The 25,084-nt window shown below is 40.3% G+C and overlaps 1 protein-coding gene across 14 annotated transcripts in view; it reads left to right on the top strand.

Annotated features, from left to right (window-relative positions):
* DMXL1 (Dmx like 1) overlaps positions 1-9,967 on the top strand; it is a 139,838-nt gene extending 129,871 nt beyond the window's left edge. For 5 of the 14 annotated variants that reach the window (XM_006081119.3, XM_006081120.3, XM_023745553.1 and 2 more), the window contains 3 exons: positions 972-1,024; positions 5,815-6,032; positions 7,710-9,967. In XM_006081119.3, coding sequence (XP_006081181.1) covers positions 972-1,024; positions 5,815-6,032; positions 7,710-7,934 — 496 coding nt within the window. In that variant the 3' untranslated portion in view covers positions 7,935-9,967. The other 9 variants (XM_023745296.1, XM_023745097.1, XM_023745477.1 and 6 more) reach the window with 7 other exon arrangements.
* The last annotated feature ends 15,117 nt before the right edge of the window (positions 9,968-25,084 follow it).

The following is a 25,084-nucleotide window of genomic DNA, read 5'->3' as shown; positions in this document are numbered from 1 at the left end:
CTTTTTTAAAAAAATCAGGTGTCTACACTTGTATGTAAGGATTTCTGGTACCAAGAATTAATCAATCAGATGCAACCTTTTTATGTAACATGACCAATGAGATTCGACTCTATTATATGATCTATATATTTATGGTTCAAGACAGGGCATTCACACCGGATGGCTATTGTTGTGTTGGCTGTTGTCATTTTTTTAATTTGACAATCTAAGGGAAGAGAGGTCAGTATCCCTGAATACATAGTCGGGTATTTCATGTTTTAAAAATTCTTGCAACCAACCAGTTGAAATCACTGACTGTTTCACAAAAAGAAACTAAGATTGCTAATTGTACATTAGCTAATAAGTGATAGCCTGTCTCCATCCCCTCAAAAATCTTTAAATATGTCTTTCTCTGCCTCCATCTCCACACCCCCACTTTTGACTTCCTTCATACAGCTGAGTTATGAGGTCAAGGCCAACTGAGGCTGGTGAGCTTTTATATTTAGGGGTACGGCCTCATTTTGCCCTAGAAATGGGACTGTAGGAATATGGAGTTTTTAACCCATCTTCCATAGAAATTCTTACATATATTGGTGCCTCCTTTGCAACTCATGGAAAGGCATAAAAGCTGCTCCCATTCATAGTAGAAATAAGTTTTCTTTGCACTCCAGAAAATTCAGTGTATCCTATTTGTGTATGGGAGTCTGTTAGAAAATCAGTGAATATAAAAAGTAGCTTCCCTATTCAGGCTTCATATAGTAGTATTTGTAAATACATGTTAATGTGAATTACTCAATTTTATGAGTTATTAGTTTTTAAATTTTGTTTAAAATTAATCATACATAAATATATTGGTTACTTGTATTTGGTGTGTTTATAAATTTAAGAACTTTCTGAGAGAGCAAGGTTTAAATGTTACGTTACAATATGAGACATACTTTTTATTCTGTTAACTTTGTGTCACTCAAGAGTAATCTTTTTTTTTTTTCCAGAAACATATGTTTGTGGGATACTCTTGTAGCACCTGCCAATAGTTTAGTTCATGGTAAGTTTTGAAAGCATTTTATAAATATTGAAAGTCAAGAAATTCATAAACTAAATATTATTTTTAAATGAATATGGTTTTTTAAATGGCATATTTATTAACCCATGAGGTTTATTTTGCACTTGGTGGCACAGTTTAAAAGCAGAAATAATGCAGTATGCATAATTAACCCTTCACTATACCTTAATGAGGGACAGTAGAACAGATAATATAAAAATCATTTGTCTTTACTTTGGATCTGATGGTTATAAGTCATCATTGTGAACATCAATTATTGCATAACATTTTGTTCCCACTCACCATTCCTATTTAACTAACATTGTACTGGAAGACCTAACTAATGCAATAAGACAAAAGGAAATAAAAGGTGTACAGATTGGAAGAGTAGAAAAAGAATGTTTTTATTCACAGGTTGAAACAAATATCTCTGTAGAAAATCCCTAAGAATCTACAAAAACCACTTCCAGGAATGAATGTCTGAGTATAGCAGAGTACAGAATACATGATCAATACTAAAGTCAGTTGCTTTCCTATAGACCAACAATTGGCATTTGAAATTTAAAAAATACTACCATTTATAATATCCAAAATAATGAAATATTGAGGCATAAATCTAACAAAATATGTATAGCATCTGTTGGAGAAAAAAACAGATAAAAGAAATCAAAGATCTAAATAAATAGATATTCCATATCCACAGATTGGAATACTCCATATTATTAAGTTGTCAGTTCCAACATCATAGATTCAATCCTATCTAATTAAAGTCCCAGCAAGCCATTTTGCACATATCAACAAACTGGTTCTAAAGTTTGTAGAGAGAGGCAACAGATCTAGAATACTAAGAACTTTAGAAAAACAAACTTGGAGGACTCACATTACCTGATTTTAGATCTTACTATAAAGCTATAATAATTAAGATACTGTGATATTGGCTTAAGAATAGACACATATCATAGAACAGGATACAGACATACCTCAGTGATGTTACTGGTTCAGTTTTGGACCACCACAATAAAGTGAATATTGCAATATAGGCATACATCATTTTATCGCACTTCCCTTTTTTGAGCTTTACAGATGTTGCATTTTTTACAAATTGAAGGCAAGATCTTCCACTAGCACAAAGATTACTACTTGCTTTATTGCTATATTCTTTTATTGCAGTGGTCTGGAACTCAATGGCAGTATCTCTGAGGTATGCCTGTAAAGCGAGTCACACAAGTTTTTTGGTTTCCCATTGCCTATAAAAGTTATGATTACACTATACATACTGTAGTCTTTTTAGTAACTATTGCTCTGTGGTATGTGATGCTGTTTGATAGCATTTTATCCACAGTTGAACCTGCTTCTGCTTAGTCAACTAAGTTTATGTAATATTCTAAATCCTTTGTTGTCATTTCAACAATCTTCACAGCATTTTTACCAGGAGTAGATTCCATCTGAAGACATCTTTCTTTGCTCATCCATAAGAACCAACTCAGCATTTACCAAGTTTTAGCAATTCGGTCACATCGCCAAGCTCCACTTCTAATTCTGGTTCTCTTGTTATTTCCATCACTTCTGCAGTTACTTTCTCCACTGAACTCTTCAACCCCTCAAAGTCATCCAGAAGAGTTGGAATCAACATCTTCTAAACTCCTGTTAATATTGATATTTTGACCTCTTCCCATAAATCACAAATGTTCTTAATGGCATCTAGAATGGGGAATCCCTTCCAGAAGGTTTTCAATTTACTTTGCCCAGATCCATCGGAGGAATCACTACTTATGGCATCTATAGACTTAGGAAATGTATTTCTTTTTTAAAAAAATATGTTTTTGTGAGGAAAGAAGAGGTATAGGGAGATGGAACATTGTCAATTGACTGCCTCCTATGCGCCCCTTAATGGGGATCAACCCCACAACCTGGACATGCGCCCTGACCAGGAATCAAACCCATGACCACTTGGTTTCTGGGTTGATGCTCAACCGCTGAGCCACACTAGCCAGACAAAATGTATTTCTTAAGTAATAAGAATTGAAAATTGAAATTACTGATCCATGGGCTACAGAATGGTTGTTGTGTTAGCAGACATGAAAATATGAATCTTGTACATCTCCATCAGAGCTCTTGGGTGAGCACATGCATTGTCAATGAGCATTAATAATTTAAAAATAATTTTTTTCTGTGCAGTAGGTCTCAACAGTGGGCTTAAAATAGTCAGCAAAGCCCTAGCCAGTTTGGCTCAGTGAATAGAGCATTGGCCTACGGACTGAGGGGTCCCGGGTTCAGTTCTGACCAAGGGCACATGCCTGGGTTGTGGGCTTGATCCTCAGTAGGGGCCGTGCAGGAGGCAGCCAATCAATGATTCTCTCTCATCATTGATGTTTCTCTCTCTCTCTCTCTCTCTCTCTCTCTCTCTCTCTCTCTCTCCCCCCCCTCTACCCCCCCTTCTCTCTTAAATCAATAAAGAAATATATTTAAAAAAATAGTCAGTAAAGCACATTATAAACAGATATGCTGTCATTCAGGCTTTGTTGGTTCTTTTTTTTGTTGTTAATCCTCACCTGGGGATATTTTTACATTGATTTTTAGAGAGTGGAAGGAAGGGGGGGGGGGGAGAAAGAGAGAGAGAGAGAGAGAGAAAGAAACATCGATGTGAGAGAGACACATCAATTGGTTGCCTCCTGCATGCTCCCCAACCAGGGCCAGGGATCGAGCCAAGGTAGATGCCCTTGACTGGAATTGAACTTGGGAACACTCTATCCATTAAGCCAAACCAGCTAGGGCATGTTGTTGTTTTTTATAGAGCACAGGCAGAGTTGATTTAGCATAATACTTACGGGCTAAATAATATAGGCTTTTTGGAGTGTAAGTGAACATTAGCTTCAGCATTTTGAAAAACCCTAACTTAACTCTGGTGCCGTGTCACATATAGAAATTTTTTGATATTTGCAACCATAGTAAAACAAAGATTTATATTTTTGATATTTATTTTATATATTTAAATGCCATTTAACAAAGAAAAATCAACCCAAAAAATGAGTTCACGTGTCACCTCTGACACGCGTGTCATAGGTTCGCCATCACTGTCCTGGATGGTATCTTCTTCCAATATAAGGCTGTTTCATCTGCACTGAAACTCTGTCATTTCATTATCTTAGCGGGATCTTCTGGATAACTTGCTGTAGCTTCTCCATCAGCACTTGCACATTTTAAGTTTTGAAGACAGATTCTTTCTTTAAACCTCACGAACCAAACTCTGCTAACTTCCAACTTGTTTTCTGTAGTTTCCTCACCTCTCTCTGTCTTTATAGAATTGAAGAGAGGTAGAGCCTTGCTCTGGCTTAGTTTTGGCCTAAGGAAATATTGTGGCTGGTTTGACCTATCTGGACCACTGAAACTTTCTCCAAATCAGTAATAAAGCTGTTTTGCTTTCTTATAATTTGTGTTCACTGGAGTAGCACTTTTAATTTTCTTCAAGAACTTTTCCTTTGCATTTACAACTTGGCTCTCTAGTTCAAGAAGTCTAGCTTTCTGCCTATCTTGGCTTTTGACATGCCTTTCTCACTAAGTTTAATCATTTCTAGCTGTTGATGTAAAGTGAGAGATGTGAGACTCTTCCTTTCACTTGAACACTTAGAGGCCATTGTAGGGTTATTGATTGATCTTATTTCAATATTGCTGTGTCTCAGGGAATAGGGAGGCCTGAGGAGAGGGAAACAGATGGGGGAACAGCCAGTCAGAACATACTCAACATTTATTAAGTGTGTCATCATATAGGCATGCTTCATAGCACCCCAAAACAATTATAATAGTAACATCAAAAATCACTGACCACAGATCATCATAACAAACATAATAATAATGAAAAAGTTTGAAATATTGAGAGAATTATCAAAATGTGACAGAGCCACAAAGTGAGCAAATGCTGTTAGAAAAATGACGCTAACAGACTTGCCCTATACAGGGTTGCCACGAGCAATACAGTGTCTGTGAAGTACAAAAAAGTGAAACAAAGCAAGGTATGCTTGTAGGTAGCCCAGTAATAAACTCACACATAAATAGTGGATTGATTGTTAATAAAGATACAAAGACAATTCAATGGAGACAGTTTTTCAACAAATAATTGGATGCTGATATGCAGAAAAATTAACCTCACCCTTTTCATGAAAATGAACTAAAAATGGATCATAGAGTTAAATACAAACTACAAAATTCCTAGAACAAAATGTAAGAGAAAATCTAGGTGTTCTTGGGTTTGGTGATGACTTTTTAGATACAAAACCAAAAGCATAACCCATGAAAGAAATAATATATTTAAGATTTTTAAAATTATTCACTTATCAACATTTGAATAGCAAGTAAGCATACGAAATAATGTTCAGCATCAATAGTTATCAGGGAAATGCAAATTAAATTCACCATAAGATACTACTCTATACACTGAAATGGCCAAAATTAAAGATTCTAGGATAACAAGTGTTGGTGAGGATATGGAAAACCCGGAACACTCATGATTTATTGATAGAGGTATGAAGTTGCACAACCACTTTGGAAAACTGTTTGGTAGTTTCTAATAAAGTTAAACATACACTTAATATGACCCAGCAGTATATATTCATTCATATATATATATATATATATATATATATATATATATATCCATATATCCATATATCCATATATCCAAGAGAAATGAAAACACATGTCCACAAAAACACATGTTCTAACATTTCACCTTGGCTAAAAGCCAGAAGTCTGTTTCTTATACTATTAAATGATTTTTACTTTTTTTTTCCTTTCAGCTTTTATTTGCCATGATAGTGGAGCCACTGTTTTAGCATATGCTCCAAAACATCAGCTACTAATATCATGTGGCAGAAAAGGTTTTACATGTGTCTTTGACCTTCAGCAACGACAACAAAGGCAGCTTTTCCAGAGCCATGATTCTCCTGTTAAAGCCGTTGCTATTGATCCAACTGAAGAGTACTTTGTTACAGGATCTGCTGAAGGCAGCATAAAGGTAAACAGTAATGCCACAATATCTACAAAAAGAAATCTTCAGAAACCTTAGGCCTTTAATCATAATTGATGATGTTAGTCTCTTTAAATAATATATATATATTAACAACTCCTTTGTAGTCAACCACATTAATTGTTATTTAATAAATCTTTTAACAAATGAAGTAATGATTAACTTAAAAATTATCTTTTTCAGATATGCTTAATTAATGCATATAAAAGAACTAGATTTTTCCATGGATATAAATACATTTCAGATGTTAAAATTAGTCTTGACTGCATGTTAAGCATTACTGAATTCTATTTCAGGTACCATGAAATACACTGACATATTTCCTTATGCCATTTTTATTTATTTATTTATAGTTTAACATGCAACTACTCAGTGCCTGATTCAGTAATTCTGAATGTACCTGGATAAGTCCTGCCTATAACAGTCCTTAAACCCCACTGTGTTTAAAACCAAGGGGTTTTTTAAATGTTAAGCAGCTTATTAAAAATGTACCCCACTCCAAAAATTCTATTGTTAGGTCCCACCCCAAAAATACTTAGTAAGTCCAAGGTTCAGGAATGTGCATTTTTATAACACAGACCTAGTGGTTTTGATGGAGAGTCCTGTGGCCACACTTGGAAACATCTGCAGAAATAAGTTAGTTTAGAGTAGTCCCTAAATTATTCTAATGGTCAGCAATCTACTGGGGGTGTTTGATTTCTTAGAATCCATTAATTTAAATGCTAGAGAGTCTATTTAGTGCAAATAAATTGGACTACTTTGTTAGAACTGGCATATTTTCAAAATTCTTAGCAAGGAAAAATTAATTATATTTGAACTGCCCTCAGTTTAGGCAGTTTATACTGTGTTTTAGATTCGTTCTTTATTTTGTACTCAGTTTTATTATCTAATTGAGTAAAAAAAAAGATTTGAAAGTAAACAATGTAGTATATTCAGAAGTCACAGTTTAACAAGTATGTCTAGAATGGTAGAAATTAATTTATTTCTTAAAGAAAAGTAAGATTTTTGTTAATGAGATCTAAAAATAAATAAATAAATAAATTGGTTTCCCTAAATTTAAAACAATGTCCTGAAAGCATTTAGGTTCCACATAAGTGAAGATTCTTATCAATTACTTTAGGGACAGACATATTTATTTAGAAAGGGATGAAAATAGAAAGTTTCTATTTAGTAAATTAATTATTCTGAAGTTATAATAATTAACCTTATCTTGTAGCTGGAACATAGATTTGCCTTATCTGAGGCCTCTAGGTATCTAGTGCTTTTCAGTGGTTCTGATCCCCTGGGGGTATTTTACATTATAGAGACAAGATTACTTCACTATAGAACTACACAGCAAAAGCTTTGCTGAGAGATAGGAAATTTTTATGGTAATCCCTATAATATTGCAAGTTTTTGTAGCATTGTACACTTAACATCCTTGTACCTGAGTTTTCTCATCTCCAATGCAGGGTTAAAAATACCTCTCTTACTGGATGGGTTTTGAAGAATGTAATAATATCTAAGTGAGTTACATTCTATTCAGAACTCAGGCCTGCACAGGCTTTTCTCCATCTTTGTTTTAGAAATTCCTTTTCTGCACAGGAAGACAGGCCTACATATTATATTTGTACTTTTTAGGTAGTCATCAACCCCAAGTTTTATTTTGTTCTTAATATCTTGCAGATTTGGAATCTCTCTACCTTTAGTCTTCTTCACACTTTTATCAGTGAACATGCTCGGCAATCCATTTTCAGAAATATCGGAACCGGAGTGATGCAAATTGAGACAGGGCCAGCAAATCACATTTTTTCATGTGGAGCTGATGGAACAATGAAAATGAGGATACTGCCGGATCAGTTTAGCCCATTAAATGAAGTATTGAAACATGATGTGAAATTTATGTTGTAACATTTTGACCATAAGATCTATAATTTAGTACCTATTCCATAGAAGTGGCCAACACATATAATGTACATTGGTTACTCTCAATGCCACAAATAAGCTAATGCTTTCTTGTTTCCATATTTATTTTATGGAGCTTTGCCCTTGATGCACTGATGCCTTAAAAATTAACAAGGTCATTCAGAATTAGACTCTGTTGCCCAAACTAGAATGTATAAGTAATGCTGTAACATTACATATTTATAGTGTGTTATAGTGAGGATGTCACAGTGTCAAATGAGTTTTGTTTTCTTATGGTTGATAAAGTCTTCTGCAGATACCTCTGCATGAATTTCTTCCACAGTAAAAATACCTTTTATGTAAAAGCAGTTGCATATCCATCATCACTTAATTCACCATGCTCTCAGTTCCTTTTTCAAACTTATACATCTGAAAGTCTTCTCTTAACTAATGATAGATTGATATTTGAGTAAGAATCAAAAAAATAATGTACATCTCCATTAAAACTATTATTGGGACTTCAGTGATAAATGAGCCAAGTGGCTCATTATATAAATTTTCAAGTTTCCCTACTGGAGCCCAAGTGTGTGTATGTGTGTGTGTATATATATGTGTGTATGTGTGTGTGTGTGTGTGTGTGTGTGTATTATATATACACACATTTAATTACTTTATACATATATATGTATATATATGTATATATATGTATGTATATATATGTGTGTGTGTGTGGTTGTGTGTATATATGTAATATACCTTGCACATCTTATTTGAACATACTTTGTGTATATATTAGAAAACTACAAGTCTTTTCATGTGTTTTTGCGCCATCATTACTACTACCACCAGAATAACAACTTTTTTTGCAGCTATTTGTTTTCATGTTCTTAAAAAAATTTTTTTGAATTCCCATCGAATTTTCACATGAATTTCAGGAAGACTTCCAGGATTATTATTTTAAAGATTACATTGAGTCAAATATGTCTTAGCAGGCAATAACAATTCTGTGTTGGTATATATGAGACACTTAAAAGTAAGTTTATAAATTAATGAAAGGATTTTTTGATCATCAAACAAACATTTTACTTAAATTTTATTTTTTAGGTGCTTTTAGTCTCAAAAGTTGTGAAAACCTTATAGCACATTTGTTTTAAAAACAAATGTGAAAACAGTCAAATTAAATAGGTAGTATTTACAAGTGTAAAATACCTGCCAGATCTACCATTAATAGAAAATAAACTGAACCTTATATTTTATTATTTTTGCCAAAATATATTATTTTATTATAAAATATGACCAAAATATTAAAAATGCAGTGCTTTTAACTTAGATGTGCTAACCCTATTTCTCTCTGTTTTGCTATACCTTTTCTGATTCAGAATTATAGAAAACTTGATAAATACTTGATTTTAACCAAGGAGACAGGCGGTTGGAACTAAGTGTTTGAGGGACAATTATATGCTATTGAGCTTAAATATATTTTGTTAATAGGGACTATAAGGACATTTTTACGTAACAAAGTATAAACAGCTATTATATTGGAAATTAAAGAGTAAAATAAAACAAAGAAAAGAAGGGCTGGTAAAATGAATTTTGTAATATCCTCAGGATACTTTTATCTTAAAAGTATATTGTTAAATATTTTGTAAATTGTATTCATAATTTTAAATGTGTTGAGCAAGTTGCAGTGAAAGTACTGTCATTATGTAGAGAGTTTATGTGCACATAATAACCTGTACCATAAATTGTGCAGTAACAGCACGTGACTGTTGCCATGGAGGAATCTGTGACAGCATTGCAAACAATACCATTGTTTGATGTAGTTAAGCTTAAATTATTTTTCAGTAATTTCTTCACAAATCAAGATTCAAAAGGCTTTAAACATTTTTAATAAGAAAATTTATTATGCTTAGAAAAAAGGCATTGTGGGTGAACTATTATGCATTTTAATTGAGGGTTTATATGAATAATAAATTATGTAAGCCCATATGTAATTACATCCAGAGTCATAATATTTTAAATAAACAATCATGCAGTGACTTTTTTTTAGCATGCTATTGTTTTAAGTAATATTTATGAGACTTGAGTTGACTTAAAGTATATGTCACATTTTAAAATGGAGAATTTCTGTATTTGAATTTGGTTAATGTAGGAAGGATTGAATACTTTTCCCAGTATTCCTGTTCTTCCTTTTCTACATCCTTTTAACTTAATAGGTAAGCATTATTCAAAAAAGATGAGAATAAAAATAGTAGGAATGCATATCTAAGTATAAAATGATGTACATATATGCAAAATTTCATTCACATTAATGAGGTGAATACATCAAAATACATTTTTTTAGTTGTGCATTTTCTGAGAATGTGGCTTTATAATGATGGGACAATTCACAACATTTCAAGCCTCATTTTCTGAAATGTAGGTATTTGCATATGTAGAATCATGCAACAGTCAACGCTATCCTCCTTTCTTGCTCTCTGTCTTGCCCAAATTCATTTCTTCTTCTTTTTTTAATTACTTAAAAAAAATAACATTAAGGAAATTTCTCACATTAGTCTCAACAATCAGAACACAATACAAAGATACCCACTTAAAATCCTTATACAACCTTAGAGGTGTGATCTTACTAAACAAAATTTAAATCTCATATGGCAGGGAGCCACAGCCAAAGTTAAAAGAACAGGTGACTAGAAGAAATATGTGTATAGTAATTGAAAAAATATTAATGTCTCTGTATATAAAGAGAACTTTCAAATAATAGGCAGATTATTGGAGAAATCGGCAAATAACTCCCAGAATAGGACATTGAAAAAGCAAGCATGAAGTATGGTTAAAGAAATGTTTCTATCAGATCGGTTTAAAGTTAAAACAGTGACATCAATATTGGTGAAGATGTAAGGAGATGGGCACACTCAAACACTGCTGGCAGAACTAAACTGCTACAGTTACCTAAACATATTGAGTAATCCTACTTTTGAGAAATTATCCTATAAAGATAAAAGCACCCTTACACAAAAATATATGTACACAGTGTGTATTGAAATATGTAAATGTTAATTAGAAAAAAATTGAAATCTAAATGTTAATTAGTAAGTTCTTGAACAAATTGTGGCACATTCGTACAATGGAATATTCTCTCAACACTAAAAGAATGTTAGATTTGTATCTGCTAATCTGAAAAGAGGTTTATGAGAAAGATTGCAAAGTCAAAGGTGTAATATCCCATATTTGTGACAGTTTAGTCCTGTATAGGTTTAGAGACAGAACTATGTATGAAAGAATACGCACAAAACAAAACTTTTAACATAGGAGTAGGAAAGAAGGAGGTAATATTTTTCCAAACTCCTTTAAACCCCACTCAGTAAGATGATACCAAAGATTGTTGTGTTGGTGGGAAAAAAACAACTGTAATTTTAATAGGACTAAACTGGGAGCTGCTCTGTTGAGTAAGGTCAGGAATCCTTTTTGTGAATTGCTGGGATATTTTTGGTGCTTGATGTTACCTATGTAAGAAAGGATACCATTTGGAGTACTTGGAAAAAGTTTAACATAGATTACTTAAATGTACCTTTCAGTCTTCTAGAAGTGTATGTAGTTTTGCTGCAGTAACTTTCAAAGTTAAATCTGTTTTTGAGTTTTTCCTGATTTTTCTTCCCTTTTGCTTGCTTAGTATTTTTCTGTATGTATATGGCCTGACATTCAGGGAGGTAATGCAGTTAGAGTGTCACATTGTTTCACAAGGCTTCTTGGAAGAAAAATTTCTTTTGTTCTTCCACTGCAAATACAGATGGGTGGTACAAACAATTGATGTGACAACCTATTTCTTTCCGCAGTGGAAATGCTTTACTCATATACAGCTGATTGTCTACTCAGTGTTAGTACAGGTATGACCTTTGTAACAGAATTTAAGCAGTACAGTGCATCGACCTGGGATATGTGTTAAATAAGCTTTTAAAACTATATTCCCCCCACATGCAAAACACTCCCCAAAACTTCAGTATTTTCATCCTAGTCCATCAGGGTCAGACTTGAGCCCCAGGTTTCCCTCATCTAAGTCAGGTTCAGGTGTGTATGTGGTGCCTTGAATGAGATTCCTTAAGTATAGTCTAAAGACCTCTGAACTAGTGGGAAGTTATGTGCCTTCCACACACCAAGCATACAGTGATGAGGCAGAGGTAAGGTAGCTCCCATTCCTAAAGAGGGAAAATAAGAGTCACATAGTAGTCCCTGGTCTACAGAGATTCTGACATTTAGCTGGGCACATGTCAGCAGTTCCTTGAGTAATCCATTTCCCTGGAAGTAATTCTCTGCAAGTGGTAGCTCTATCCACTGGGTTGTTTTTTCCTACCTCTGAGTCATCCTTCCTTTTCCATGAATTTAACTGAGTACTGTTCTCAGCCCATTTCCTCACAAGAGAAGTTTGAGGATTCAAAGGCCTCTACGTTTGTGCTATCCCTACCCCTTATGGTTCAATTTGGAAAAAATGCTTTTAAAAACTGGGGTTTCATATACATTAAATTTTAATCCACTCATTAGACAAAGCCTACACCCATATTTTTTTTGTAAGACAGGCTCTTCTCTACCTTGGGCCACCTATGAGGTTGCTGTGGTGTACAGATTTTTAGAAATTTTACTTTCTCACAAAAGGGGTCTACAGGTTACATCCTTAAATCTGAGATCTTAACAAAAGGATTTATAACCACAATCTTGCCAGTGTCTTGACTCTGAGACCATTGTTGATCCACAGTATTGAATAAATTTTTTAAAAATTCATGAGACCATTGCTAGGTAGAGGAAGGAACAGACCTATGTGTGCACACAGAAAACTACACAGAAGTAAGTAGCACACCAACTCTTTACTGTGAGTATTGGTAATTAGAGGGAAAGAAGTGAGGCTGTTGAAGGAGAACATTGGACTCAGAACCCAGTAAGGGAGAGTGATATGCTCCCAGTGTTTCACGACTAAGGTGGGAGCCTCGTTAAAAATCAAGTAAAGCGCCTGGCCTGCCTGGCTCAGTGGTTGAGTGTCAACCTATGTATGAATCAGGAAGTTAAGGTTGGATTGGTTGTGGGCTCAATACCTACTGTGGGGTGTGCAGGAGGCAGCCAATCAATGATTCTCATCATTGATGTTTCTCCCTCTTCCTCTCTGAAATTTTATATATATATATATATATATATATATATATATATATATATATTTTTTTTTTTTTTCCAAGTAAAGCGTTGCCAACTTGGACTAGTGTCTCATGGGTGTAAATACACAAGAGACATCTATCAATAGAACTAGGAATGTAGGCCATATATAATTTATAGAAAAAGACTTTCACAGTAGAATTGTGCAGCCAAAGACGGAACAAAACTAGTCTTTGTAGTATTTGGGATAAAGCTCAAGTGAGATTTGAGACAGTTAAAAAAAAGTTCAGGTAAGGAAGAACCCACATAGACAAAGACTCCAGTGGCGCAATCACAAAAATAACATAAAAGCATTCTCAATTTCTGTTAAGAATGGCTGAAGGGGTGAACATCTAGAAACATGCAGAGAATTGGTTTCTTGGGGAGGGTGGCTGGTGGAAGTGGCTAAGATTGTGCAAAAAGTCACCCTTTGCTATAGCATCCTATTTCCAGGAAGGTGCAGCACCCTTGCCCTTGAGAGTAGTTACCCTGGGTCAGGGCTCCTCAGCAGGAGGAAGGTCTACATTCTAACCCATCCAGGTGGAGAGCTAGTCACAATGAAGTCCACAGGGGTAGCTGAGGCCAGGCTGGCTTCCCATAAGCCCATGAGACTTTAAGGGAGGAAGCCCTGCAGCCTCCGCGAGTGGAATCACAAGCGCATCAGACATCACCGGATCGACTTGAGGCCAAACAAAACAAAAAACCCCACGTGGGATTTCGAGGTTCATAGGGATAATCATGACAACAGATGCTCACATTCACACTTGCTTTTACGTGCCAGGCACGGTGCAAAAAATACATTTAAACATCTCAACACACTAGGAGGTTGGCATTTCATTTTTACAACTGAAGAAACTGATGCCCAGCTGGCATGACTCAGTGGTTGAACATCGGAGTATGAACCAGCAGATCACGGTTTCATTCCTGGTCAGGGCACATGCTTGGGTTGCAGGCTCAAGCCCCAGTGTGGGTTGTGCAGGAGGCAGCCAATCAATGATTCTCTTCTCTCTCGTCATTGTGCGCTCTCTCTCTCTCTCTCTCTCTCTCTCTCTCTCTCTCCCCCTCCCCCATTTTCTCTGAAATCAATTTTTAAAAATATTTTTTTTAAAAAAAGAAAGAAACAGAAGCCAGTGCCTCCTAGCCCCTCCTCCCGACCTTGAATCTTTTGAGCTTGTAGTGTCAACTCTGGTGCCGTGTCACATACAGAAATTTTTTGATATTCGCAACCATAGTAAAACAAAGACATATTTTTGATATTTATTTTATATATTTAAATGCCATTTAACAAAGAAAAATCAACCAAAAAATGAGTTCGCGTGTCACCTCTGACACGCGTGTCATAGGTTCACCATCACTGTGACCTAGCCAGTGGTTCTCAACCTTCTGGCCCTTTAAATACAGTTCCTCATGTTGTGACCCAACCATAAAATTATTTTCATTGCTACTTCATAACTGTAATTTTGCTACTGCTATGAATCATAATGTAAATATCTGATATGCAGGATGGTCTTAGGCGACCCCTGTGAAAGGGTCATTCACCCCAAAGGGTCGCGGCCCCCAGGTTGGGGAACCACTATAAGGCCCCTCCTTTCCAGCTCTCTTAGGCCCTTCCGCCCCTTCTTCCGGGGCCTCCCTATAACCTTCTCCCCGCCCGCCTTTGCACTGTCCCTTCTGAGTTCTCCTTCGACACTCTCCTCTCCCCTTCCCACAGGCCCACTCCACCCGGACTCTGACTTCTTTTCTCCCCGCCTGCTCTGGCGCGCTGGGTTGATCCGTCCGCGGGAGCCCGCGACCGTTGGAGCGACTCGGAACCCGTCCGCGGCGTCAGCTCGCCCAGCTCCTCTCCGTCCAAGCGCCGCCGCGCCCCCTCTTCCGAGTAAGTGGCTCCCAGGCGCGCGGGTCCCGCAAGCACCCTCGTGGGGCTTTCCCGGACGCTGGGCTGCGGGCTGCTACTGGGAGCGCGCTTTCCGCCCCCCGAGAGTTTCGGGAGTGAGTGAGTGGGTGTGAGCGGGTACGTGTGAGCGAGTGTGTGTAGCTGTATGTGCAGGCGCGCACAGCCTGGAAACCACCCGGACGGAGTTTTACCCAGGTCCTGCGTCGCAGCGACAATCCGAGAGATTCGGGTAGGAGCCCCTCCAGACTCGGGCCGACCCTGAACTTCCACCCCCTGTCCCGAGCCCCACTCGCAGTTCCTTCCTTCCTTCTGTAGACGCAGCCCCCGCTAGGTGTCACGCCCTCCTGGTAGCAACTCTTGCTGTGGAAAGGGACTGCCCGGGTTATCAGGGTGCCCCAGATTGCCGACCGAGTGCTGGCCTGAGTCTGTAATCCAACCCCGCATTGTAAAACTGGCGGGGACTCGACTCCTGCCGCGAAATCCAACGGTGGAGACTTCATTGAAGAAGTTGAGTGCGCGCGCACGTGCGGCGCTCCAGCGCTCAGCACCTGAAGCAGGAACACCTGATGAGCGCCCTGGGACTCTGGCGGTTGGCAGGCACTTAAAAGACCAGGCTGACCAGCCAGATTTGGGCACCTAAAGGGTGTTTATTGACTCAGTGACACCGTATCTCTAAAGCCATCTGATTTGCTGAAACACAGGACTGTGTAAAAAGCTGCCCCTCCTCTGAGGGAATCATGGGAGCCTAGGAGACAGTGGTTGAGTGCCCAGTGTTGAAACAACAAAGTCCTTGGGTTACTTAAGACTGATAATTCCATCCCTCCATACATTATTTTTATGGGGGGTCAAGATGAACTCAAATGTAGGGCATATTTCTGCATTTTAAAACAGTTAATAGCTTTAATTGAGAGCAATGCTGTTTTTGAATCCGTCTATGAAATGATTCCTTGGTTGCTGAGGTCCCATCCAATTCTAGTAGTCTCTGAATTCTTCTAGCTCTCAGTTTATTGTTACTATGTTCCTTCTGTGAAAGTGGAGATACCCAGAAAATCTCCCCACTTCCTTGATAAGAATTCCTTGAAATGACCTGGTGAGTAGAAATTATTCATTGTGGTGTGAGGATAACAAAAACTCTGTGGCTAAAGAAAATAACCAGAACAGAACAGCCTTTAGTTGCCATTGTGCGTTGGCATATGGAAGTTAGCGTTGTTAGAGCACTTCAAGTGCTGCTTATCGCACCAGATATTTTTATCCTGGTTTGAATCCTGTGTTACCCAAAAGTGTTTCCACAGAGTTTAAGTAAGGAAACATTATGCTTTGAAATGTAAACATATGACTCCATCTCTTTAAGGAAAGAAATAATTATCACACTTAATTAAACGCCTGGAAACATTTATTGCCACCTTCTAATTAGATCTGTCATGGGAAGTTAAGTCAGCAACAGCAAGCTGTTGTTAATACTGTAGCTGGTAACACAGTTACCTTTTTTATAGATTTTCTGGATGCCTGTTCCTGTCCACACATGGTAATTGCCTCCCCCACCCCTTGCCCGCTTTTTGAGGTTTACCTGTAATTCAAATAAGTAAAATTTAGGCAAGTGGATTACCACTTACCTCCCTGTAAAATAAGAATATCTTAGATATTGGATGTTTTGTATTAAGCTTTTGCATTATAAGCCATGATGTTCATCTAGATTATGTGGTAATTTAAGAATCATTAATAAATTGTTAATGTAAGAAGATTTCCCCCCAAAAGTAGTGATCCTCCACAAATGGGCTTTTACATTTTTTTCTTTCAGGGAGACTTCTATTGTGTTAATTGATGTTCCAGTGTTTAAATTAGAAAACGGATGGTGTGAGCTGGAAAATCTTCTCATCTTTGTTGTCTCTTGATTTTTTGTTTCTGCCTGTCTTGCTAGATATACTCTTCATTTGTGTAGTGAGGTGTGGTGAGGACAGGCTGTGCTGGGATCCCAACAGAGTGGCAGAAACTGAGAGTGAACACCCACACTGCCAGGGCCAGGAACAGAGTATTTTATGGGGCCTGTTCTCTGTAATTCTTCATTCTTTTGAAATTGGAGGAAAGGGTTTGGGGAGGAAAATGATTGCATCCAAACAGTCCTCTTTGGGAAATGCCATGTGGGGGGAGGAGCAGATTTCTAGGTCGTTTATGCCTTGGGGAATTGCAAGTCGGCTGACCCTTGAAGCTGAGTCTGCCACAATGCTGAGCACTACAGAGGCCTCCCAGTTCATGAATCCCCTTTACCCTGTTCTGCTTGGGACAGCCCCTTGGAGTGACACGTTTCCTTCTGGCCATGTCATTTGTACTCCATCAGAACTGAGCTTTGCCTCCACACCCTGCAGGATGGGTCATTTCCCCGCTCCCCCATTCTTGTCAGGTACAGATGGAAGGGATTGAGCCCGGGTAACCCCAGGAGGCTGGGGAAGGTCAGTGATAACAATAGGGGCCCCTGTTTCTCTCAGAGGGAAAAGGAACCTTAATGCAACCCTAGTGCCAGGGAGTTATGCACAGGGGCCAACCTGGGTAAAAAGTAGACAGTTCGCCCCATTTTGGCATCTACAGAGAATCAGCTCTGACAGAAGTGAAGGGAAGGCACTGTGTGGTGCCAGATTAACTTTTATCGCCTCACCCCTCCTCACACTGCCCACATCCTGCATTTAATACCAAACGCACACTAAGAACTCAACAAACACTGAAAAGGAGAGGTTTACACCCCAACCTTTATGTCCCCTTCTCTGTTTTTTATGACTTTGGCCCTAGGGTCTGAGCTAACCACAGGTTCTAGACCTTTGTCTGTCAGTGGTGCCTCTCAGTAGCTGAAAATGAATGATTCATTCAGAGTTTAAAAAAAAAAATCAGTGAACCTTGTTGCAAAATGTAAATGAGGTCAAACAGTATCCAGTGGAGGCTAGTTTGCAGTTTGCATCTTGGTGGTAAGAAGAGGAAATGAGCTACAAGTAGCGGGCAGATAATTCTGGAGTGTGAGAGGCGAGAGGCACTTTAGAAACCACCTGGCCTGTGAGTCTCAGACCTTTAACGTTTGCCATTCACAAGTTGGGAGGTGTTTCTCTCCATCTAGTTTGCAGGAGGTGAGCACCGTTCATTCAAGAGACTGAAGTGAGCACATTTCTTCTTTCTAACTTGTTTTTATTGATTGGTTATAGTGAGGAAGAGAGAGAGAGAGAGAGTGAGAGAGAGAGAGAGAGAGAGAGAGAGAACATTGATTTGTTGTTCCATTTAGTTATGCATTCATTGGCTGATTCTTGTTGTGCCCTGACCAGGAATCGAACCCACAACCTTGGCTTATTTGGACGATGCTTTAACCAACTGAGCTACCCAGCCAGGGCCAGCATGTTTCTTCTGATGTCTGTTTCAAATAACCAGTGTCTAACAGCAATACACCGAATTCCATAGGATTTTGTTTTCTTGGATTTTTATGTCAAGCATAGAAGTTACCTGAGAAACGTGTGTGAAAATGTCACAGGCTCCACAACAATCAGATAACACCCACCCATTCTTTTGGAGAGCGGTTGCTTTTTCTCTAAAAGCAAGTATTTATGGTTCAGAACCAGCTGCAAAGCTAGATGGGTGCTATCAAGTTTGTTTGCTAGGGTGGTGCTTTTCGATGTAGAACAAAGGGATCACAGACCGACGTGACTCTCTCTCCAGGTGCCTGAGGGCTAGGCATACAGCACGCTGCCCCACGAAGAAGGAAAAAGGGTGAGAGGTCACAGGAATGGGCTTCCATGGGAGCGCCCCATGCTGAGGGTTTAGTTGCTTACAGACAATGGAATTAAGTCCGAAATTCCACTTGTGGTGGTTTCCTTGAACATTGGGAATGAAGATGACTTTTTTTTTTTTAAATATATTTTATTGATTTTTTACAGAGAGGAAGGGAGAAGGATAGAGAGTCAGAAACATCGATGAGAGAGAAACATCGACCAGCTGCCTCCTGCACATCTCCCACTGGGGATGTGCCCGCAACCCAGGTACATGCCCTTGACCGGAATCGAACCTGGGACCTTTCAGTCCGCAGGCCGACGCTCCATCCACTGAGCCAAACCGGTTTCGGCTGAAGATGACTTTTAAGTTAGTCAAGTAGTGGTTGGTTCACATGAGTCTGCTGCAATCAGCTGTTCATGGCTCAGCCACCCCTGGCTGTGCGACTTTGGACAATCTACTGAGTTCTCTGAGCGTGCTTCCCCTGGAAACCGGGAGAGTATTTACATCAGAGGGTGGTTGTGAGGGTTAAACCAGCATGTTCCTCTCCTGCTGTCCTGTGTGCAGAAGGCGCCCAGCAAAGGGTAGGCTTTGTCGGATTGGCCAAATCGGTCTCATTTCAAGAGGATGGTGTTTGTAAGCAGCCCTAGTGGCGTAGAGAGGTAGAGAGGGAGAGTGGTATCTTGCATTTTATGTGCTCTTAGCACAAACTTCCTTTTTTCCAAAGAATGTAGCACAGGCAGTGGTGGCTGAGCCATGAACAGCTGGGTGACTGTAGCACAGTTTCAGTGATTCCCAGCTGCACTCAAGTGATTATAGAGGGAAATCTTGCTGCTGCTGCTGCTGCTGCTGAAGAGAAATGAGCCAGAGCAGGGCACCTGGGCTGTAGGTGTCTGGGCCTGAAGGAGAGCTTGGCATCCAGTAAGCCTCCCTGTGGCTGAGAAAGCTTGTAAAAGACCCATTACAGTTCAGTTGTGAGCAGTGGGTTGGCCTTTCACCACTGGAGGTCCTTGTTTAAAACAGGTAATGGGTGAAACCAGGTTATCCAAGACAGGAAGACTTGTCTCAGCCACTCTGGGTGTCGCAAAGGCGCTTGGGCCAGCACGTCCTGGGGGGATGGGGGAGGGGGGTTGTGAGAGTTCTGGGAGGCAGAGGGCAGGGACGCACCTAGGGTTACCCGTTGGGGCAAGTTTTTCTGGGGACACGCCATTCCGAAGGGCACATGGTTACACATGAATGTTTGCAAGGAGCCAAAAAGTAAGAAATAACACACTCGGCCAATACCTTCTCTATGCCTAGCTCTTATTCCTTCAAACCAGATTTATTATATGACTGTCAACCAAAGTGGCAGAGGCGGAGTTTGTGGCGTGTGCTTGTGGAGACCTACCTATCCCCGAATTCCGCAAAGTGCCACGGTGGTCTTCCGAGAAGAACTGCAGGCACAGCGTGGGCAACAGATGGCAAAGTTCGAAACAAACTTTGATGACGCAGACCTTTAAGAAGTGAGTCCAGTACCTGATCACACAGCTCTGATCAGGAAGCAACTCTTATTTTTCCTTCTTCCCCTTTAAAAAGAGGTTGTTTTCTGGGAAAGGGCTGGTGTTTGCTTAAATACTGTCACTGCCCTAGAAGCAAAGCGGTCTTGACTTAGCAATGGACTTGCTCCTGCCTCAGTGTAGACACGGTCCCCAGGCCCCCGGAGTGAACTGGGAGAGGTGAGTGAGCTCAGACCTCCCACAGCATGCAGTGCTGGCCTCTGGGCTGCACACGCTGAGCCATTTCGTGCCTTTGCTTTTATGCCCTGGAATGGCAGTGCCCGAGGGAACGGCTACTATGACTTGCCAGGGCGAGAGACCACGTGTCAATGGGGCGCCTCCCAAGGAAGCAGCGAGTCCCTGCCCCTGTGTGGGCGGTTTGAGGACGTTTTTATCTGGACAGCCAAGAGGTGATATGACAAATGAAACTTTGAACTTGCCCAATATGCTGCTGTATCTTAGGGCTCCTCTGGGGCCATAGCTCCCAACTTGACTGCATGACAGAATCAACTGGGAAGCTTGGTACCAAAGGTGCAGGTTCCCGGGTCCTGCCTCCTGCCACATCCCAGAGGATGGGCCTGGCGATCGGCATTTCTACAAGGTCGCCGGTGACTGATGTGCAGGGAATTGAAACCCCCAGCCTGGGAGACTAGTGTCAGTGTCTTGTACAGAGAAGATTATTCAGGAGCAGACATCTATAGGGTTCCCCCCCCCCCCCGCCAGGTGGAAAGAACAAATCTCTTGAAAATACAAACTATAGCTTTCAAGTTGAAAGCAGATTGAAACGAACACCTGTGTACCCATCCTGAGAAATGTTAAAGTGGTTTGAATAGTAAAGGCATTAAATTATCTTCCATGGCCCTGACTGGTTTGGTTCAGTGGATAGAGCATCGCTCTGTGGACTGAAGGGTCCCGGGTTCAATTCTGGTCAAGGGCATGTACCTTGGTTGCGGGCACATCCCCAGTGGGGAGTGTGCAGGAGGCAGCTGATCGATGTTTCTCTCTCATCGATGTTTCTAACTCTCTGTGGCTCTCCCTCTCCCTTCCTCTCTGTAAAAAATCAATAATTTTTTTTTTAAATTATCTTCCATGAAGGTTAGTCGGGGTTGGTCCGATCCAAAGTTGAATCAGTGACTCAGACACTGTCATCAGGGACCAGGTCTTTTTGTCCTTCTCTTCTCCCATCCTTAGCATGTCAGCTTTTTCCTACAGACTAGCCACCTCGTGGGCAGAAAATGGTTTCCTCAGCAATGGATATCTTACACTCCCCAACCTCATGCAAAGGCAGGAAGTGTGTGTGGACGTGTGTGTGTGTGTATGTGTGTGTGTGGGGGGGGGGGGGGCGTACAGAGAGGGCAGCAATAAATCTGTTCATCAGGGGATAGACTCTTTCCTGAAGCTCCCTCAGGCCTCATTGGCAGGAGCTGAGTCACAGCTGCCAGGGAAGCTGTGCAAGTGCACAGGGGCGTTGAGGGGGCCTCCACAGGAGGGGGTGCCAATAGGAAGAAGGGAGAGGGGCATGGTTATTGGGCAGACCAATACCATCTGCACTAGACCCAGCTCCTGTGCCCTGGAAGCTGTCTATCGAAGACCATTATTATTACTGATATAATAACCCCAGGTTTTATTGGAATGAAAACTGCCTACCCGTGATGAGTAGTTGGTAGAAAAACAGAACAAAGATGTGAACCGTGTTGAAAGGTACATATACTTAATTACAATGAGCAGTGACTTTCTAATGTCCAGGATCTGGGTTTATAAAAATAGCACAACTTCCTGTGGATGTCTTCATCCTGCCTTCATACCCGGAAGATGTCCATCAAATAGAGTGCTCTTTATGGTTCTGGAAATATTCACAACCCCAATGACAGTCATCATGACAAACATTTATTGAGTACTTAAAATGGGCAAGTGCTTTATACACATTGTCTCATTTCATCTCAAGGGATCTATGAGAAGGGTATTATGGTTAATCCGAGTTTACAGATGAGGGATTGTGGTTTGGGGAGGTTAAATAACCTGCCGCAGGTGCCTGGCCGAGCTGGGGTGCACACCCGGCAGCTCGGGTGTCTCACCTCCCATACCTGTGCTCTGAACTGCTGTGGAGTTTGACCCTCAATAAAATGCTACAAATTCCCTCATTTTCTGTGAACTCCCAAAGGCTGTTACCTCTCCAGCAGTCAGGGTCTTCTTCGTAGTTTGTGTCCCAGTTTTATTTTTCACATTTTGTTATTGTCAGTCGTAGGAAGGAGAACCATGGGAGGGTGCACTCACCTGGTGACCTTCAACAAGTCACCAGTCACGTGGCCCCCAGGATGCATGAGGGCTGAATTTTCCTGTGTACGTACACAGCAGCCTCTTTATTTCTATAGGAAACTCTATATGTGCTGCTCATCAGTTCTCATATCAGTGTCTTGAGACATTTTGATTGAAGCTTTCTTTTTTTCTTATTGTCTAAAGTTTTACTATGTCTCCTTTTTCCCTGACTGGCCTCCCTCCAGTCATTTCCACCCCCGAGGACAAGCCCCCAACACCCCAGTGTCTGTGTCCATTGGTTATGTTAATATGCATGCATACAAGTCCTTTGGTTGGTCTCTAATACGCCCCCCCATCTCCCCTGCCATTTGTCTCTGGATCTATTTTTGTTCATCAGTTTATGTTGATCATTATATCCCACATATGAGTGAGATCATGTGATATTTATCTTTCTCTGACTGGCTTATTTCGCTTAGCATAATGCTCTCCAGTTCCATCCATGCTCTTGCAAATGGTAAAAGTTCCTTCTTTTTTATAGCAGCGTAGTATTCCATTGTGTAGATGTACCACAGGATTTTAATCCACTCAACTGCTGATGGGCACTTAGGCTGTTTCCAAATCTTAGCTATGGTAAATTGTGCTGCTATGAACATAGGGGTGGGTATGTCCTTTTTTATTGGTGTTTCTAGTTTCTTGGGATATATTCCTAGAAGTGGGATCACTGGGTCAAATGGGAGTTCCATTTTTAACTTTTTGAGGAAACTCCATATTGTCTTCCACAGTGGCTGCACCAGTCTGCCTTACCACCAGCAGCGCACGAGGGTTCCTTTTTCTCCGCATCCTCGCCAGCACTTGTCATTTGTTGATTTGTTGATGATAGCCATTCTGACAGGTGTGAGATGGTGCCTCATTGTTGTTTTGATTTGCATCTCTCGGGTGATTAGTGACTTTGAGCATGTTTTCACATGTCTCTAGGTTGATTGAAGCTCTTTCTGCAGCAGATTTCTAGGTGGGGCTCATGGAAACAATATTCCCCCATTTTTTTTGATAACACTTGGTGAGCCTTTATTAGAGGTGAATTTTGTTAGATATAACATCCTTGGCACACATTTTCTTTCCTTGAGAGTCTTAAATATGTTACTCTATTTTCTTCTGACAAAGTATTGTCAAAAAATCTGATTATGGTAATCTGATTTTCTTTCCCTCTGTATGACCTACTCTTCTAAGCATTTTGAGATCCTAATTATATGTCTGTTTCCTTCCATCTGCCATCTACCTAGCAGTCCATACAGTGATTAGTGAGCTATTATGTTACCCAATCCAAGGTTATGGCTTGGCCAACCACGGTGCCAAATAAGCTCTTGCTCCTGTGAACTCAGAATAAGACATTTACTCTCAGAACCTATAGCTTTTCATCTCTGTAGCCTCAGCTGTACCTTGTACAATGTACAGCATTAGCACTAAAAATATGCTTGTTTATGAAATAAATGATGTGAAAGGATGTGGGTTTTGTCCTTCCCCTTTTAGCCTGTCGGGAACCGTCCAGCCCCGTTGACTCTTTCCCCCCAATCAGGTGACTTTGCCTCTGACACAGCTGTGCCCACTGAGGCAGTCTCTCCCCTGAGCCGAAGGGGTGTGGGCGCTGCACCCATTGTCTCGGGTTGTTCCTGTGTTCACAGTGTCAGACTCAGACCATGTTCTCACGTTACTGGGTTTCCAGGACCAGCACATGGGAACCCCTGGCTCACAGAGTGTCTGGCTCTACACTGAATGTCACCGTGACCTCCATACCCACTGCCCTCCCTGTGGTGGGTTTTAGGTAGGGCTTATGGGAACAATGACCGCTCATTGTGGGTTTTAAGGCCCAGGCCTCTCTGGGGGAGGAGGGAGGGGGCTGGAGCACCACCCGCTCTTTCCTTTCTTGGCTGACCTTTTCACCTCTCACTTCATGTCTGCCAGAACCCATGGCCGGACATCAGAGTGGGAGCCCTAGGCCCAGATGTGATCCCTGATGCATTTTGTTTAACATACACACTGTGCTTCATTTTTTAACTTTTAAACGCCGGCTAGTGGTGCCTACCTGCCGGTTTGGCCCAAGCCTCTGCTGCTCGCCGTTGCATTATCTCAGTCATTTATCGGCCTGCCTCCTATAGGCAGTGGGTTTGTAACAACGTCTGACACAAACTCACATTTCTCAGCACGTCCGTTACATGGGCAAGACCTTGGGCTGCCCGGCCTTATGCCTGGCCCACGCTAGTCCAGCGGTGTCCTGCCCTGGTTCTCCTTGTTCAGTCCTGGTCTGTGGGCCATGTAGACACTCTGTTCCTGTCCTCTTGACTATCTCAGTGCCATGCAATTAGCAGAAAAATAGAAAAGAAAAAACAAAAACAATGTCATGGGACATAATTTTAAAACACATTCACCGTACAAAAGCAATGGTGAGAATAATCCAGAGGTAACGGGATAGTGGCTCTTCCTCAACAGATTGAATGCTGAGGTGATCTCTTATTTCAGGTGTGAAGAAGTAGCCTTGACCACACAGGGAAATCTCACAG

Source organism: Myotis lucifugus, unplaced genomic scaffold (assembly GCF_000147115.1).
Source record: "Myotis lucifugus unplaced genomic scaffold, Myoluc2.0 scaffold_0, whole genome shotgun sequence".
Classification (NCBI taxonomy): domain Eukaryota; kingdom Metazoa; phylum Chordata; class Mammalia; order Chiroptera; family Vespertilionidae; genus Myotis; species Myotis lucifugus.
The sequence above is the reverse complement of the archived record's forward strand: the minus strand, read 5'-3'. Positions and strand labels throughout refer to the sequence as shown.